The 17921-nt window shown below is 40.1% G+C and overlaps 1 protein-coding gene across 3 annotated transcripts; it reads left to right on the forward strand.

Moving 5' to 3' along the window:
* Positions 1–904: 904 nt before the first annotated feature.
* On the forward strand, positions 905–17921 carry lpin1 (lipin 1). 3 transcript variants are annotated; one of them, XM_034528162.1, is made up of 23 exons: positions 905–1067; positions 3978–4178; positions 4542–4637; positions 7132–7228; positions 7314–7533; positions 8334–8408; positions 8621–8713; positions 8954–9068; positions 9537–9765; positions 10220–10372; positions 10752–10845; positions 11441–11643; positions 11776–11869; positions 12106–12175; positions 14012–14104; positions 14307–14371; positions 14480–14618; positions 15108–15256; positions 15466–15552; positions 15895–16047; positions 16336–16450; positions 16553–16656; positions 16785–17921. In XM_034528162.1, the coding sequence occupies exons 2-23, from the start codon at positions 3987–3989 to the stop codon at positions 16957–16959; spliced, it is 2811 nt and encodes a 936-aa protein (XP_034384053.1). In that variant the 5' UTR covers positions 905–1067; positions 3978–3986; the 3' UTR covers positions 16960–17921. The 3 variants fall into 3 exon arrangements, with proteins under 3 accessions (XP_034384053.1, XP_034384061.1, XP_034384069.1); XM_034528170.1 differs by having other exon boundaries at positions 8957–9068; XM_034528178.1 differs by lacking the exons at positions 905–1067; positions 3978–4178; positions 4542–4637 and having other exon boundaries at positions 7147–7228; positions 7346–7533.

Below are 17921 nucleotides of genomic sequence, written 5' to 3' on the forward strand. Positions count from 1 at the left end.
GCCTTCAAGTCTTGTGAATGTCAGCGCTATTCTGGTCTTCTCTGCTTCACATACTAGACTTGTATTGCTTTATAATAAGAACACAATATGTGTTACTGTTGCTCTTCTCTCAATTGTACATTAAGAAATATGCCCAAACATTTACTGCTCTACTCTGTGGCATCTAAGATTGTTGTATATGTTTTATAAACATGGGTGCACATGTTGTTTACTCTTCTGATGAGAGACAATGTAATTTAAAAGCATTAACATGGGAGGAATGTAATGATTTAATCAAACTTTAGCATCACAGCGGTAAAGTTGTCATCCCTGTGAAAGATTTCATAGAATCAAGTCACAGAATCACTTAAAAAAACTGGATAATATATAATTAATAAAAGGGGCTTAATGGTTCAGGTCTGCAAGTGTTAATGTTGTTGAGACGTAAATGTTGGTCCAAATGTCCTGCAGCTCTTTCCCAGGAAGTCAAAGGTCAAATATTCCACCAGAGAGGTCTTCCTGATTAGTTCAAGCTCAGGTGTCAGCATGACACCTGATTCCAAAATCAGGTGTCATGCTGGGTGAGGAATGAACCCAGCCACAACATGGCAACCCAACCGTAGTCTGTAAAATGGATTTATGATATAATTGCAACCTGTAAATCCTTTATAAAACCAGATTAGAAAACTGACCTCACATAAGTTAAAACAATAGCCCCCAAGGAAGAGGAAAAACATAAATAGTATAACATCACATACAATCATAGTTGAGCCTTAATAAAATAAAGGCATCTAATTGATTTTAATAGGGACATGTTCAGTCAACATGATGTGACGTCATTGCCGCCTCAGCCAACCAGATCGCTCTGTATTTGTAGTCCAGTGGCCGGTGGGAGGAATATTTGAACAACGGCTTAAATAGCGAAGCAGCCTCGAGCAGAGATGTCAGGATGAGGTGTCGGCAAAGCGTTACAGACAATGTTTGATCTGGAGACGGACACGTGACGGACTCACGCTGCAGAGGACGTGTTGCTGCAACGTTTGGATGGCGGAAAGATTTCGGAGCGAATAGCGAAATCAATAATTTATGTAAGTATAGGATTGCTCGATTGCACAGTAACCGGACGTTAATTAACTATTACACATCGTAATAGCATATGTATTCAGTATTTGGTATAACGCCGGTTGTCCGTAAATGAACGTGCCGCTGTTTGAATGAAGCTCCTGTGCAGACTGCAGAGCCTCACCCCGTGTGCAGCTTGTTTACATGTCGCCTCACAGGCCACACGTGATACTACAATCACAACCGCATGTCTATGCGTTCATTATTCAGCTTCAACGGAGGCAAAAACACATGTCCTTCTATTTAAATTGCCTATTTAAAGACGATATGGTCAGACGTAATTAGAAAAAAAGAAGAAAAAAAAGGATCTTCGATTGCCCTTGAAGACATTTGGTTGTGTCAGTAATCCCAAAGTGTCAGACTGCTGCTCCAGTCGCATTTAATTGATGTAATTGGATACATGTTCACGTCATCTGTCTGTAAGTCCTGTGACCTCTGTCCGCCTCTCTGTTCACATGTGAGGATCCCACCGCCTGTGACATTGACTCACTTTTAATAAAGAAGTTTCTGTGGGGTTTGAGTGTTGTTGCTCACTCGCCTCGGAAGTAGCAGCAGTGACACGGTTCCTTTCCTGGTGTAGTACGATACTGAAACGGCATTGCATTGAATGTATGCGTTCTCTCGTGGTTGGCTATTACATAATGGAGAAGCATTGTGATTGGCTGGACGACTAGGCAAGGCTTTTGCTGTGTGTGTGTGTGTGTGTGTGTGTGTGTGTGTGTGTGTGTGCGCGCGTGTGTGTGTGTGTGTGTGCGTGTGTGTGTGTGTGTGTGTGTGTGCGTGCGTGCGCGTGCGTGCGCATCAATGGTCCCATCTGTTTGCACGTGGTCTATGTTGACAGGGATATCAGATCTATGGCATGCACATGAATGAGTGCAGGTGCATGTGTGTGTTCGTGAGACAAATAAAATGAAGACCAAGGGGTCAAACAATTATGTAAGCATTGTCAAAAAGTCCCACTCCTAGTTCTTGAGCAATACGTCTTAGAGATTACAGGGTCAATGCATCCAAATGGCAAAACAGCAAACATGCATATTTTCACTGCTGTGGTATTTTTAACCATGCAGGTACTTTTTCATTCGTAGCATTGGAAAAACATTTTATATTCCAACAACAGTGTCTTGGTTACGGTGGATAATCCACAGACCTCAGTGTGAACAATTTATTTGGAGCTACTTTATACGATATATTGTACTGTAGAACATGAAAGAAAAGCAAAGCTATTTGCACAGCTAGATATCACTTAACTGATGTTTTATTTTAAGTATCTGTGATTGATTGATATTTTTGTAAACCGTAAATACATCTTTAAATATACTTTGATGTGATGTAAGCAGAGGTACCAAGTCTGGACACAGTGTATTCATTGGTTTAATAACCGTGTTGTAGTGTGTTGTATCTGTAGCGAGCGAGTCTGAACAAGTCTGATGTTGAGATTAAGTGGCAATAATGTTGCGTCTTTAGTGCAGAAGAGTCCCATTCTGAGATTAACAGTAATTCACCGTTCTTAACAATAATTTTTGTCCTTCTAAAGTTCTCACATGGTCTGCCAAAATAGAGAGCCATCTGTCTCCTATGTGCAATGTGTGTGTGTGTGTGTGTGTGTGTGTTTGTGTGTGTGTGTGTGTGTATCTGAGACCAGTATCTGAGTCAGGACAAAAGGTTGGCAGGTGGAGATTTGAAGGCACCGTTTTTCTATGGAGATAAGACAGTGCTGTTAAGCTTTAGGTTTATCCCCCCCTCCAATTCATTTTTTAAACATCTACTAACTTCCCATTTGTCCAGAGTGCTCCTCCTTCCCCTTTCCTTCAGAATTTCACTCTTTTTCTCATCTTTGTATCTTTTCATCCTCTCTTTCTGCCTTTTTATCTGTCTCCTCCTACTTTCTTTCCAAATCTTCATGCCCTCACTTTTCATTCTTTCTTCTTAGTGTGTTGTTTCCTTTTCCTTTGAATGTGTTCCAGCCAACTCATTGAGCACATTATGATGTGTCACATTAGTAATGCTTTCACCCTTGTTTGAAAGCTTCTGTAACACTCATGGCTGGCAGTTTGCTAAATAATTAATGTGGCATGATCAGGCACAACATTGATTATGTTGCATTGCACAACAGTTGAAAGTGGTTTTAGATATTTTGCAATGTACACAAAAAAAGGAAGAGAACCCACAAACTCTTATTGATGTCATAACTGCAGTTGCTCCCATGGGACCATTGGCTGGTGTAAAATGTAGTCCAACATATACATTGTAAATAATTGCATATATTTCTTCATCACTGTATTTTATATTACTATTCTCTCTCTCTGATCACCAAATCAACAACCACCCATCTTGCAGCCCAGTGAAAGCATTTCCCAGTCGGTGTCTCTCTCCAGGGCCATGTTTGGCATTCTAGACAGAGAGCATTAGAGGCTGTGGATCAGAGGGACTGGCACAGCCCCACATGCTTACTCTTGTCCCAGATCGAGTGTATTTGCATTACAAAAATATACAAACCATCTTCTTTTTATTTCTCAGGAAAAGCTCAATGTATTCCCATGCACCCACATACCAATCACAACACCACGCTTAGCAACGCCACAAGAATACTGTCATTTCTTATGGCTTCAGCAAAGACTGCAAGGTTGGCCGGTGTGTGTGGGCAGTCATCGGATCAATAATGTATTTTAATGTGCCAGGAAGGCCTCACAAAAAACACCTCATCTGTTATGAGTTTGATCCCCGACAGTGGATAGGTCCATTGAAGCTGATTTGTCCTGCCTGAGTGTGTGTTGCTATGCAAATGTAGATACAACCTAATTTAATGGACATTCTCTGAGGGAAAGTAATCAACCAAAACTCTCTCTTTCCCTCTTTCCTTCCCTGTGTGTCTCCAGTTTCAGACCATGAACTATGTGGGTCAGTTGGCGGGCCAGGTCTTTGTGCAGGTCAAGGAGCTTTACAGAGGACTCAACCCTGCAACACTGTCTGGATGTATAGATGTCATCGTGGTGCAGCAGCCCGATGGCTCCCTGCAGTGCTCCCCCTTCCACGTGCGCTTCGGCAAGATGGGTGTGCTGCGGTCTCGTGAAAAAGTGGTGAGATTATAGTGTGCTGCCTCCCTCACACTTTCACTCACATTCTTTTCTCTTGCATCTGCATGTCCAATGTACACAACAGCATAAAATAAAAAAGGCAAATAACAAAAGTGAAAGCTCGGCATTCAAATGTGTTGATATACTTATTCATGACAAATTTACGCGTTGCACATGACATTTTATGTGTAACACAGTAATGGATTTCAGCAGGTCAGAAACCATATTGTACTTGCTGAAAATCAAACAGTAATACATTACTATGCTGCATTACAGTACAGTAAAAGTGGGTGACAGTACACACAATTGTTTTGTCATTGAGGTTTAAAGTATGCTCATTTTAAGGAGTATTATTCTCTCCTGCAGGTGGACATAGAAATTAATGGAGAGCCAGCAAGTTTGCACATGAAGTTGGGAGAGAATGGAGAGGCCTTCTTCGTTGAAGAGACTGAGAACACAATGGTGAGTAATAATTGACTCAGAGTCATTACTCGGAGTCAGCTAACACAAACAAATATAGGACGGAACATGTCTTTGAAATGTAGGTGGAGCTACAATTTAAAATTGCCTGAAATGGATTGGTCCTCATAGAGAATACATTCAATGCTTGCCCACTTGCATTGTGGTAATTCTGATTTCACCACTTATTGCTGAACCTGCAAATACATGTCGTTGTAATTATGAGGTTCAGATCTCTATAGTTTTACAGGTCAGACAAGCCCAGAGGCAGCATAATTGAGCCGGTTTGAAAGTTTATAGAGTAATTTATACTGCTTTGCAGCACTAATCATTTAATTCATCAAGATGCCACAAGGTGCATGCTTTAACGTATTCCAAAGACAAATACGCCTGATCCATTAAAACCCTGCAGAGAAAGTGCAGGTTTAGAGCACCAACGCCATTCTCTCTTCGAGACACGCAGTACAGTGAGACAAGCAAACATTAATAACATTACAAAGTGTAAGGACCAGGGAGGACGTGTAGGGATGGAAGAGACAGCAAGAGAAGACAGAAAACACATAGAAAATATCATATCAGCTGAAATATAAGATGAAGAACAAGAGGGAGCAACACGTCTCCTTGTGGCACTATCTTTCCTATCAGACAACAGCTGAGCTGCATCTTGTTATATGCTGTTTCCTATGCACTGTCAATAGAAGCTCAGGAGCCACTGTGGATATTTATTTATTTATTTCATCATGTGATCTGCACTATACTATGAAGTATGCACACAGAAAACACACGCAGTAACTCATTCATCACTTCATTCTTCAATGTGAATGCTATCTTAGTTGTGGATGAACAGAAATGATAAAATAGAAATACTTTAGAAACTAATCTGACCTGGGAACCTTTAGTTTTGTGTTGACAGCTGACTGTAAAATGGTCGGCGAGGATTCACGGGAAGTTGGAGGGTCAGGGGCATGTTGTGAAGGAAACAAGAATCAGTGGTGAGCATGATTAGAGTTGGCTATGTTTCACAGTTAGGAATTAAAAGGAATATTTTGTTATCTGAGAAAATCTAATTCCTAATCTGAGGAATCACATTGCTCTAATTCAGCTTACCCGATTTACTGTCTCTGTCAAAGATTGGGAGTATTTCTCCAACAGTCGTCCCATGGGTGCTCTTTTCTGTGTGTCCTGCAAGAATAGGTTGTAATGCCTCAGTCCTCAATGGATGGGAAAATAAAGTATGTTAATTGAATGCCTTCAACACTTTTTCAAATTCAAACAAACACTGAGAATTATTTAATAATTCCCTTTAGCCTCCTCGGCCTAACTTTTCTTCCTCAGACTGGAAAACTACCAAAAATCTATTTATAGCTCTGCCAAATTCACCTCCCTATCGTCGGTTGCAAACGGACTGCACTCATGCTGGGCAGACAGCACTTGCGATAGAAACTTTACTGAATAGGACTAAAACACAGATAAACATTCACCAGATGAAAAGCGGTCAGATATGGCAGCTTGAGGAATGTCTAGTGGTCGATTTCATTATCAAAAGATTTATCTTCCATCAGTGTTTTTGCTCTGTCTGTCTCTCACAGTTCTTGTCTCACCGTTTTGAATGGAAAAAGATCAACAACATTTTTAAGGAACTATTTGGCATCCAGCCAAATCTTCTGTGCCTCTTCTCTCACTCCTCCCTCACTGTGGTTCTCTAATAATAATAATAATAATAATAAATAAAGTTATTACACCATGTCATCTATTAACAAACACTGTATTGCTGCTCTGCTTCATGGGTGACGTGGATTTGTCCGAAATGATAGAATTCATCATACATGTCACATTATTCCCTCGATGCAGGTAGATTCATGTTTTATGCAGAAAACCATATTAATAGAAATAACATGTCTAGTTTTGAAAGGAAGAGTTATCTTACTAAGTTAGTTAAAGATTGAGAACAAAGTATCCAAAAATATTTAAGTGAATGCTCTTAGCAGGTGAACTGTGCCCTGGACCGCGTCACGACACGTGCACTGCGAGGCATGTGCCAGTCTGCACTGTTTGGATCATCTCTTTATCTGTCTCTCTCTCTCTCTCTCTCTCTCTTTCTGTCCCTTTATGTCAGGTTGTGGTGAGACTGTGAATCTGTGTGATTTCACTAATTTGAGCTCAATCTTCACAGATTGTGTAAAAATATGATATGCATAAGTGTTTTCCCACATACACATATGCATATCATATGGTCATATCTATCTCAACGATGTGGATATTACAAATACATTGCAAATACAATTTTGTTTGAGACATCCATCTCTTTTCCACCAGCAGCACCAGTATGTTTACTTTTGTTGTTATAAGTTTACTCCACTTTATCTTTGTACTCGTTCCCACATGATTCCATTCCAAATGTCCACTATTTTACATCAAATATGCTTAATTTCAGTTTGTTTAGGAAGTTAATCATATCAATGACCTTGTATGATAATGTAAATTTCCATGTTGACAGGAAATCGTTCCGTCCTACCTAGCAACGTCACCCATCATATCAACGGGGGCGGAGTTGATGGAGTCCCAGTTAGGCAGGCGCAGTTCTCGGCATTATGGTAGGCCCTGTTGAAAAAATACATTTGGGAATTTGTGTCTGGGCTTTTTTTGACAGTTTTCGTGTCACTCTATAACATCACGTAGACATCATCCCCAACAGCTCACTTCCTGTCCAGAGCCTAGGACCGCAGCAAAGTGATGGCGGGATGATCAAGAAGAGGAAAAAGAGAAGGAGGAAGACCCGACCAGAGGCAGGCGGCGGAGGAGGAGGGAGGAGAGAGGAGAGCGGGGAAGAGTTCTCGGAGGACCAGGATATGTTTACTATTGACTTGAGTTCGGATGAGGACAGAGAGGGTGACAACCGGTGTGTATGAGTGACAAATTGTTTGATTGACAGTTTAAGTTTTACTGATTGACATAAAACTAAAAACTACCTTGGTGCACCTGGTACCTTTGAGCCAACAGTTGCTGTCTGTTGTAAATCTTTGTGACCATTAAGAGTTTGAAAAGGTCTTTCCCCCATGTCTTTTTGTTGGTATGTTGTTGTTGTTGGTGTGTGTGTGTGTGTGTGTGTGTGTGTGTGTGTGTGTATGTGTGTGTGTGCGTGCAACGGCATGTGCATCTGCACCGCATGAATCGGAAAAACAGGAATAAAAAAATAAAAAAATACCTGAGGACATTCTGTTAATGTTCACATTGTAATTTGTTCATTTATAGCAGTGTGGCTCTGTGGGCTGGAAGGGAGACGCCTCGAGGCCAGACCCAAATATCTATAACAGTTATTAGATTGATGCCTTGGAATTTGTACAAGCAGTCATGTTATAATTACCTTTTTCTTTAGGAAGTCAACCACATGTTAAAATTGGAAGATTCCCCAAACTTTTAAAGACATGAAAGAATGTGTGTCTTCCTTAAGGCAAGGCTAAATACTGTACTATGTGTGGTTACAGTCAAACAGACCGCAAAACTAGTTTTCCAAGTAAGGATGAGATAAACAAACTGTTCTTTCGGGTCATTAAACAAAACCACTTGTTTTACTTTATTTGGACTTGCTGAGACACCATGCATTTATATTGTATGGTGTGTGCACAGGCCGTGAAGTAATGTGTGTATGCATATAAGTGATATCTCCCTGCATATGTATATGTGTGTGTGTGTGTTCAGACCTGTGTATGGAGATCAGGGGCCTACAGCCAACGCGCACACACACCACAGCCCGGATTGGATCCGCTCACAGAGGTATTACTTTGACAAGAATCACATCGAGATACACACTTTATGATAAAATTGTCTTCATATCCTCCATTCAGCTCTGGTCATATTGTACAAAGCATTTTTAATATATTTTGAGTTGTGTATTTTGTAGTAATCATGATTCACTGTCTCTCCCTCTCTCTTTCTGTCTCTTCATCTTCATTCTCTGCTTGTGTTTTCTTGTTATCTTTCTGTAGTCACATGATTAAGGACTCTCTCTCAATCGCTCCACCCTGTGGTCTGTCTATCTCTTGTCCTCAGAAGACTTCCCACTTCTCCACCCCTGTTAGGTAACACCTACAATCTTACCCTCTCTGAATACTGTAAATGAGATAATGCATTCAGGAAGAAAAAAAAGCTCACCGTTTGCAGGAAACAGTTACAGTATTTAAAAATGATTAAATATGCATTGTATATTTCTATTATTTTTTCTGCTATTATTTGTTGCATTTTTATGTATGTTGAAGGTACTTTATCTGTTAAAATATGGAGTATAAATGGATAAAATTAAGTATCTCTCACTTTCCCAGCAGCCCCGACAATTCTAGGTCATCAACACCAAAGAGCGACTCAGAGCTAATTACTCAGAACAAAGACAACCCTGAAATGTTGTGGACGTGGGGGGAGCTGCCACAAGCTGCTCAGGTATTCACACACAGCAGAAAGCACCTCAGCATGCTTACTTATTGTAATCAGATTTCAAAACCATATGCATGTTGTATTGGTTCTACACATTAGTATTGTAAATATTTCACTGCTAATAAAGGAAAAGTTAGAAATTTAATGGGAAACCCTGTTAGCTAAGCTTAGCGTAAAGACGGGAAACCGTTAGCACAGCGGTCCGCCGACCCGCAACTCTAAAGCTCGTTGTTTAACATTAATAATTTAAAAAGCAGTTGCCAGTGGAGCTTCCAGAAAGCTACTCTTGACCAGGAAATAGTCAGGCACATCGCCAGACATAAAAATTAAAAAGATGTACGTTATACGCGGTTGTTTTTGTACAAATTAAACAAATGAGATATAATATGTTTATTAGTGAGCTTTAAAGTTACTGGCAGGTGGATTTTGTTACCAATGGACAATTAACATATTTTATCTCCCTCTCTCTCTCAGCCGTCCTTCTTGACTTCCCACCAGAAGCAGGACCCTGCCACAGCATTCTCCATCCCAGTGTCTGCCAGCACTCACTTCAGAGCCATCAGTGACACCGGACCCCCCTCCTTCACTCTCTATGCCCCCCAGCCAGGGGAAACTACTGCTCATGACGGGGACAGGGACACGGAAGAAAGCAAACATGGCGCCATGATGAGACTGCCCACTAACACTGAGGACAGGGCTGAAGGTGAGCATGGAAGCTTTATGAGAGGGAAATATGATGTTGATGTGCAAAGACTGTCAAACAGCTTCATCCACCAGGCTGTCGGGAAGCTGAACTCTCTCCCCACTCTCCCACTCCCCTTTTAGACACATATGTCTAAATTATGCTGCTAATACTCCATGTCCGATTGCTGCTAAAATACACATGTAAAGTCTCATAGTTTTTATAGTATCTTAACTTATATGTTGTCTACATGTTCTTTGTTGTTATCTGTTTTGCACTTTATTATCATTATTATTATTATCACTTTTATCACTTTATGTTGGACAAGGGGAGAAACACAATTTCAGATCTTTGTATGTTTGCACATCGAAGAAATGACAAATAAAGCTGACTTTGACTTTGACAAAGTATTCTCTACAATTTCATGAGCTTGTTTTAATGCACCAATTAATTCTTTACCTGCTGGTTTCTGTAGTGAGAGAGGTGGATATTGTTGGGCCATCATGTCCAGAGATGGAGGGTCTGACAGCCTGCTCAGTGTCTCCCAGGATGCTCCTTGATCATCTTGATGAAGGTGGGAATAGAGGAAGTCCCATTAGAAGAACGGATTCGCCATCGAAGAGGAAAGGTACAAGTGCTCCATATTAACCATACAAGAACAAAAGTGTGCATATGGAGTGAGACATGTTTTACGCAATTATTAAAAAAGAGACCAACAGTCTGTCTATGAGGAGGTCCTGAAGTTTTTGTATGCCTTTGTAAAAACAGAGAGGGGGGCAAACATATGGATTGCATGAATTGGGTAATTATATTGGGCCTACGCCATCCATAGTGACGCAAGAACTGCTTTCATGTTTTTATTGTTGCTTTGTCTGAAGCCAAAGCTGCGTGGAGTAATGCAGGCAGGGAGAAGGGGACACAAAAAAGACTTTAATGAACATAAAGTGTCTATATGCTCCCTTATCATGCTACTGCTTCTGATGATGTGTAATATTGTCTCTTATCAGAAAAGAGAAGCCAACACCTTGGTGCTGATGGCATATACCTGGACGACATTACACAGCTGGAGCCTGAAGTAGCTGCTCTGTACTTCCCAAAAAAGTTCAGTAACGATCATTTACATACGTAACATGTTTGTGCACGCCTTTATATGAGGACAAAACATTTTCAATCCAAATACACACACCTACAAATACACAAAGGGCTTTCCTGTAATTTACCCACCATGGAGTTCTTGACTTACAATATGTGTGATATATGGCTATAGTTAACCATCACTGCATTATATTACATTACATTTATTTAGTTGGCGCTTTTGTCTAAAGTGACTAACAATGATTACATTTGTGCACGTGGGTACGAGAAAAGAAAGTGATTCATGAAACTACATCAACGTTATCAAATATGCTGATCTACTTCTAGTGCTACATTCAGAAACAATAGGAAACAGAGAAAGAGTTTGTTTTTGTTTGGTCTGAACAGATGAATTCTAAGTTCGGGACTTACTGTAAATACTTGCAATAATAATTATTACAGTTAAACAATTATGGTGACCGTAGTTAGCTGATGTGAACATTAAAGTTGCTGCTTTTCAAAACTGTTAAGTTACTTTAAGGCCCTTGAGGCTGGTGTTTATTTGACCTCCACTGTCACAACAATATGTTTTAGAGATGTATCTGTTTCTCTCGTTCCTCAGTGACGGAGGCAGTAGCTCGATGAGAGTGGACTCCGAGATGATGATGATGATGGGAGTGCGCAGCGCTAATCAGTCCCCCCAGTCAGTGGGTAGCAGTGGGATGGACAGTGGCGTCGACAGTTTGTCCGACCAAGCAGGGGACCTGCCTCATGTTTCCATATCTTTGTGCGGAGGACTCACTGACAACAGCGAGATCACAAGAGGTAGGATAAGATATGTGCAAGAAGGAAAGAAACAAGGTTACTGTGCTTTTCAATTGTAACGATTTTCCTCTGTGTCAATCTGTGTATGTTCTTGCCTCAATATGTACCGTGTGTGTGTGTTTCCACCCACAGAGCACTTTCAGGAGAGGGCAATTACCTACCAGCAGTTCTCTGAAAACCCTTCTATCATCGACGACCCAAACCTGGTGGTCAAGATAGGAAGCAAGTATGTACTGCTTTACTTAATTCAGTACCCAAGTGTGATTCTCATTCAAACTGGCACCATGATGCATATTTAATATATTTTTATTTGAGATATATATATATATATATATATATATATATATATATATATATATATATATATATAAAATCATATATGATATATATATATACCTGTCTTTGTCAGGTCTCACTAAGGTGTAAAGAAGCACTTATAGTGCCCTCTGTTGTCTATTGTAGGTACTACAACTGGAACACGGCGGCTCCTGTCATGTTGGCCATGCAGGTCTATCAGAAACCACTGCCACAGGTAAGACCACCGCAGTAATACATACTTTCTTTTGTTCCCAGTTGACTGTGTGGATTCAGTGGCGGGGCAAGTTCTGATATTTATTTAACTTGGAATTACCCAGCTGTGTCACCTAAATGTCATTTAAATGTAATTTAGGTGACACAGAATTATAGTATTATACAGTATATTATATTACTGTATTATTATTACTGATGCAATACCGTGTAAGCAGCATTTTCATGCTGCAGTACTTCACACTGTTGGGTAGTTTAATCGATAAAATGCTTTTATTTTTGTAATCTTTTATATTAAAAATCAGAATCTGCTAAATTACTAGTCACTACAGCTGTCAGATAAATGCAATGGACTAAAATTGTTATCTCTGAAATATAAGTACTGGAGTATGACGTAGAACAACTCAAATAAATTACAAATGCCTCAAATTATAATTATGCCCAGTCAGTTACATTCAACCAGTGGTTATCATAATTGTTTTTATACACTATTATATGCTACTACTATTTTTATATATTTTTCATCTATCATATAAAAGTGTGGTCGCCCATCTGGGCTGAAAACAAGTAAAGATGAGTAAAAAGAATTGTTCAAAACTGTTATGCCGGGTTACTGTTATGGGTTGCAGTGGAAAAGATCACAGCATCCCCTAAGTTACATCGTTATTTGTCATTTCTGTTCCATGAGCATTTGTCAGTACCGTTTAAATCTTTTTTTTAATGTTGTTGTTATATGTTTGTGATGTCCTCTTTCTTTTTATTGTGGTATTAAAATGAAACACTTGGGGCTACAACATATCTGTACTAAAGTTATACAGTATATAATGATTATTTTGAATTTCTAAAGAACTATTTAAATTTGATTATGTTCGCATTAATTTGTTGGGTGGTGTTTGGTGTCTTAAGTGTTCCCCAACTTCCTGCATCACTTCCTCCTGTGCACTCCCAGCAGTTTGCAATTATTAATCATTATTAATTCTCCTTAATCAGATGTGTCCGGTCAGTGTTGTCAGTGTCCATGTCATTTCATGAAAGAGTAAAGCAAATGCCACCAGATGATGTGTGTTCACATTTGTTTCCGTCATAATAATCAAAGTCCTAACTTTTCAGTTATTGTTGTACAATACAAATGATATTTAATTATTTACACTGATACAGTGGACGAAGCTGACAGCATTGTTATGGATACTAAAATGGGGATGCTCACATTAAAGCTGCTCGTCTTGTACCACAGTGAAATATGGCTTTAAATCTGTTTTCCTAACACTTTAATAATGTCATGTCTTTATCCCCCTCCTAATTTCTTTCCATTTTATTTAAACATGTCTCCTGACATCTATTCAATGTTTGTCTGTACCAAGTGTTGGTGTTTGAGTTACGTGTTTTCTGCTTTTGGCCTCTTCTCATACTGCCTCCCTGGTCTGTTTGGCTCTTCCCAACCTGTATGAAGTTTTCTTGCTTTGCTTGAGTGTTGGTCTTCGTCTGTCCGTCTGTTTGTTTTCTGCCATCAGTTTTCACCAGCGGCAACCACGTCTCTCTATTCGTCCTTGTGGTGTTTCTTGGTGCATTTTCCCCACTGATCCAGTCACAATCTTCAGTTCCTTTCAGGTTTTATTTTGCAACCTTTTCTCTTTGTTTGTGTGCCATTGAAAATCCACCTGTATTTGCCTTCATTTTGGTGAATTAGTTGGAGCTGTGTGTGGTTTTCATATAATGGTCTTTTCATCTGTCTATGGGTTTACCTATGTTTTGTGCTTCACTTTGTTTTTGAGTTTTTTTCTCTCAGTTTTGAGTTACATTTTCAGTCAGTTTTGAGTTGTATGCGCATGGTTGTCTCCAGGCCTCAGTGGAGAACATCATGAAGGAGAAGATGCCAAAGAAAGGAGGACGCTGGTGGTTCTCATGGAGGAGCCGGAACAGCGACTCCAAATCAGTAAGTTCAGCAATACACACATTATTAATGAGCTTTTTACAAAAAAAAATTGTAATTTGTCTTTTGTTTTTATTATCTACACAGTAAAGAGTGTCAGATTGGAGAAATGAGAGAGGCAAAGACTGGCGGCCTCAGATCAACACATGCAACAGCGTTTCAGTTGATTAAACCACTTGTGATCTTTGACATTTGTGCGCTTCAGGAATCAGTGACAGATGCAGGAGGAGACAGTGCAGAGAGCTCACTCACTATGCCCTCAGGAAACAGGTATGCTTTCTTCTTTCTTTTCCCTCTTTAATTCAACATATCTCTCAACACTCCCGTTTGCAACAGTTTTTAAAAGTTCCGCCATGTTGGTTGCCTTTGATTTTTCAGGATGAAGGATGAGTCATCCTCTAGTGATGAGGACCACAGATCGTCCAATCAGGCATCAGGATCCTGCCAGTCTGAGCTCCTTGTGAGTTCTGGCAGCGTCTGCTATAAGAAGACTCTTCGGCTCACCTCGGAGCAACTGGTAAATATTATTACTGCTGGTTTTATTGACCTGATGAGGATAAAACATGCAGACAAGTCAGTTAATGGAAGCTTTGAAGTTATGTAGTGACTTATTACATATTCCACACTATGATTAATCAAGAATGTGGATAAAGTTACCTGTTACTTATATAACAAGCATGGATGTGTTATCTCCCCTTGGACCAGTCTCTCAATCACTAAATGGTAGCAATGGATGGAAACATGTGGCTTTATGGATTACAGTCTCTGTCACTGCAAACACTGGAATGAAAGATAGTTGGCAACATTAAGTTTTATTTTTAATGAAAGGGTGTAATTCTAAGATATTGTTTTGGCGAATACCCCAGACATTGTTGTGTTATTACCTGATAAACCTGATAAAAATTAGCCTAACGCTGAATCAAATACTTTTTTACCTTTCTTTTTTCAATCTGTGTGTGTGTGTGTGTGTGTGTGTGTGTGTGTGGGTGCGTGTGTGTCTTTACAGGCAAGCCTGCAGCTGAAGGAAGGTCCTAATGATGTGGTGTTCAGTGTGACCACTCAGTATCAGGGCACCTGTCGTTGCCATGGCACAATCTATCTTTGGAGCTGGGATGACAAGATAGTCATCTCGGATATAGACGGTACCATCACCAGGTAAGAGAAAGCAATATATAGAAATATTCACACTCTCATTGTTATTGGCCAATGGGAGATTCACAAACCAGGATCGAACAGAAGGCCGTTCAGGTTCAACTTTTCACCAGTAAATGTTAGGCTTCATAAATATTTGGTGTTGGTGGTTTGTCTCTTTAAGTGTGTCTGTATTGATCGGGTGATGTTGCCTCTCTTGTGTCACGCTGTAGGTCAGACACCTTGGGTCACATCCTCCCCACACTGGGTAAAGACTGGACCCACCAGGGTATCGCTCGGCTCTACCACAAAGTCAGCCAGTGAGTGCTACTTTACAGTTTGTAAAGCTATGGCAATATGGCTAAATTATATGATATCATTTCTTAAGTTCATGGGTCGGTAACCCGTTTAAATATCAAGAGACCTTTTTTTAATTGCATGAGAGGGCAGTCAACATCAAAATACTCTCTTGCACAGTTGTTGCTTGTGTGCCATTCGTTGAGTTACTGCAATTGTGTCATGCGTTGCTACCCCTGGTTTAATTCATTGTTTACTTTTTTAACTGAAATATATGTAATGGCATTATTGTAATTGTTCCTCATTTAAATTGGAGTGCACAGCTAAGTATAATCTCTCTCTTTGTGTGACTCTCTCTGTCACAGGAATGGATATAAATTCATGTACTGCTCAGCGAGGGCCATCGGCATGGCGGATATGACCCGAGGCTACCTGCACTGGGTCAATGAGAGAGGTACCATGCTGCCCATTGGCCCGGTGCTGCTCAGTCCCAGCAGCCTTTTTTCTGCCTTGCACAGGTCAGATACACACCACGTTTACAAAAATGCTACTCTGGAGTACTCAGAATTCATATGACCCTGGTGCCAACCTAAAATATTTAACAGTATTGAATAAAAGTTACTTTAATACAATTATGTTTTTATAGCAATAGAATATATACATATATATATATATATATATATGCTTTTACTTAACTCAGTGTTTTTCATCTCTGACCGAATGAATCCCTTTCAAAACCCAACTGCATGGGAAACTTAAACGTCTTTCCAGTGGAGGTGTAACATGTGTTATGTCATGTTGTGCAGGGAGGTGATTGAGAAGAAACCGGAGAAGTTTAAGATTGAGTGTCTCACAGACATAAAGCAGCTGTTTTACCCCAACACTGAACCTTTCTACGCTGCTTTTGGCAACAGAGCGACGGTGAGCCTGCTGCACATGAACAGCATGTTCTTTCTCTGTATCGTGCTGGTACTTCTTACTTTTGGTAGTGATGCTGATTGTTTGTTTATGTGGGCTTTTTAGGACGTTTATTCCTATAAGGAGGTGGGCGTTCCTCTGAACAGGATTTTCACTGTCAATCCCAAGGGAGAGCTGATTCAGGAGCATGCCAAAACAAATATTTCCTCGTAAGCTATTTTATGTGTTTTGTTTTGATCTACATCCATGTGATCTGACTGTGGACACGCGTGTGTACAGATGTTTGATGTCTGAATTATGCTTAAAGTCTGCAAACATCTCTGTGTCTCCCTCTCAGCTTTGGGCGTCTGTGCGAGATGGTTGACCATGACTTCCCGGTCCTAGCTCGAGACGAGGAACCAGACGTGCCGTGCGCTGACACTTTTGACCAGGTCAACTACTGGAGCGAACAACTTCCTGATGCCACCAACCAGGAAGAAGAAGAAGACCCACTGCCACTTGAGACAAGCTGAGAAAACCCCATCAAATTCGTCACTGAGGATGTTGCGTATAAAACTTTGGTCAGTGATTTCGTGATTCATCGTGAAGTCGGCAGCCCAGATTCAGAGAGATGGTGTTGATTATTTTAAAATCAAAAATGTAACCAAGAACTTTATCTAATGAATGAATGAACCCCTGGCTCGCACTACTGATTCAGAGTAAATTAATGTGAGATGGTGAAAATTATTATTATTATTATTATTATTTTGCACCAATGTGGCTTACAGAGTCTGGTATCAATATTGGGTCATCCCTTCTTGTATCGCCTTCAAATTTGATGTAAAAAAAGAAAGTCCATCTTAAAATAATTAACCGTGGTAAGTCGACCTCAGCATCGGTTAAAGTCTGCTAACATGTAAGTACTCACCATCTAAATTAGATAATAAATAACTTTGCAGACATTCTGCTGTACCCTGAAGAGATTCTACCCCAGCAGCATTTCCTGCTCAGATTTCCTGCACAACTAACTGGCTTCCACAATCGCTAATAAACAATAAATGACATGTACAATTCAGCTGTTAGATCTCAAACCTGTTGGTGCATCACTCGTTTTTGTACCTTGTTTAAGTGAGAATACTCTCAATTATACTCATCAAATGCAATGTATTCACCAAATAGTAAGAGGAGACTGAGAGTCTTGGTTTTAGCTGGTCCAGGCATGTAGCTGTAGTCATTTTTTCTGACCCCAAGTGCAATAGATACAGCACAACATAAACACTGCGTAACATAACATCACGTTACAATAAAGCCATCCAGGACATGCAAAAATAGCACAAATAGTGTATCCAATCATCTTTCTGTGCCAAACACCTTTGCAGGTCCAGCTAAATGTGTGTGTGGACTTCTGACCGTGCTCCTGTGAATGATGTGGCTCTGGCACATCTTCTCGTGTTCAGTGACAATACACAAGATAAATGCAGGGCAATGCAAATAA

The sequence above is a fragment of the Cyclopterus lumpus genome, chromosome 3 (genome assembly GCF_009769545.1).
Source record: "Cyclopterus lumpus isolate fCycLum1 chromosome 3, fCycLum1.pri, whole genome shotgun sequence".
Lineage (NCBI taxonomy): Eukaryota > Metazoa > Chordata > Actinopteri > Perciformes > Cyclopteridae > Cyclopterus > Cyclopterus lumpus.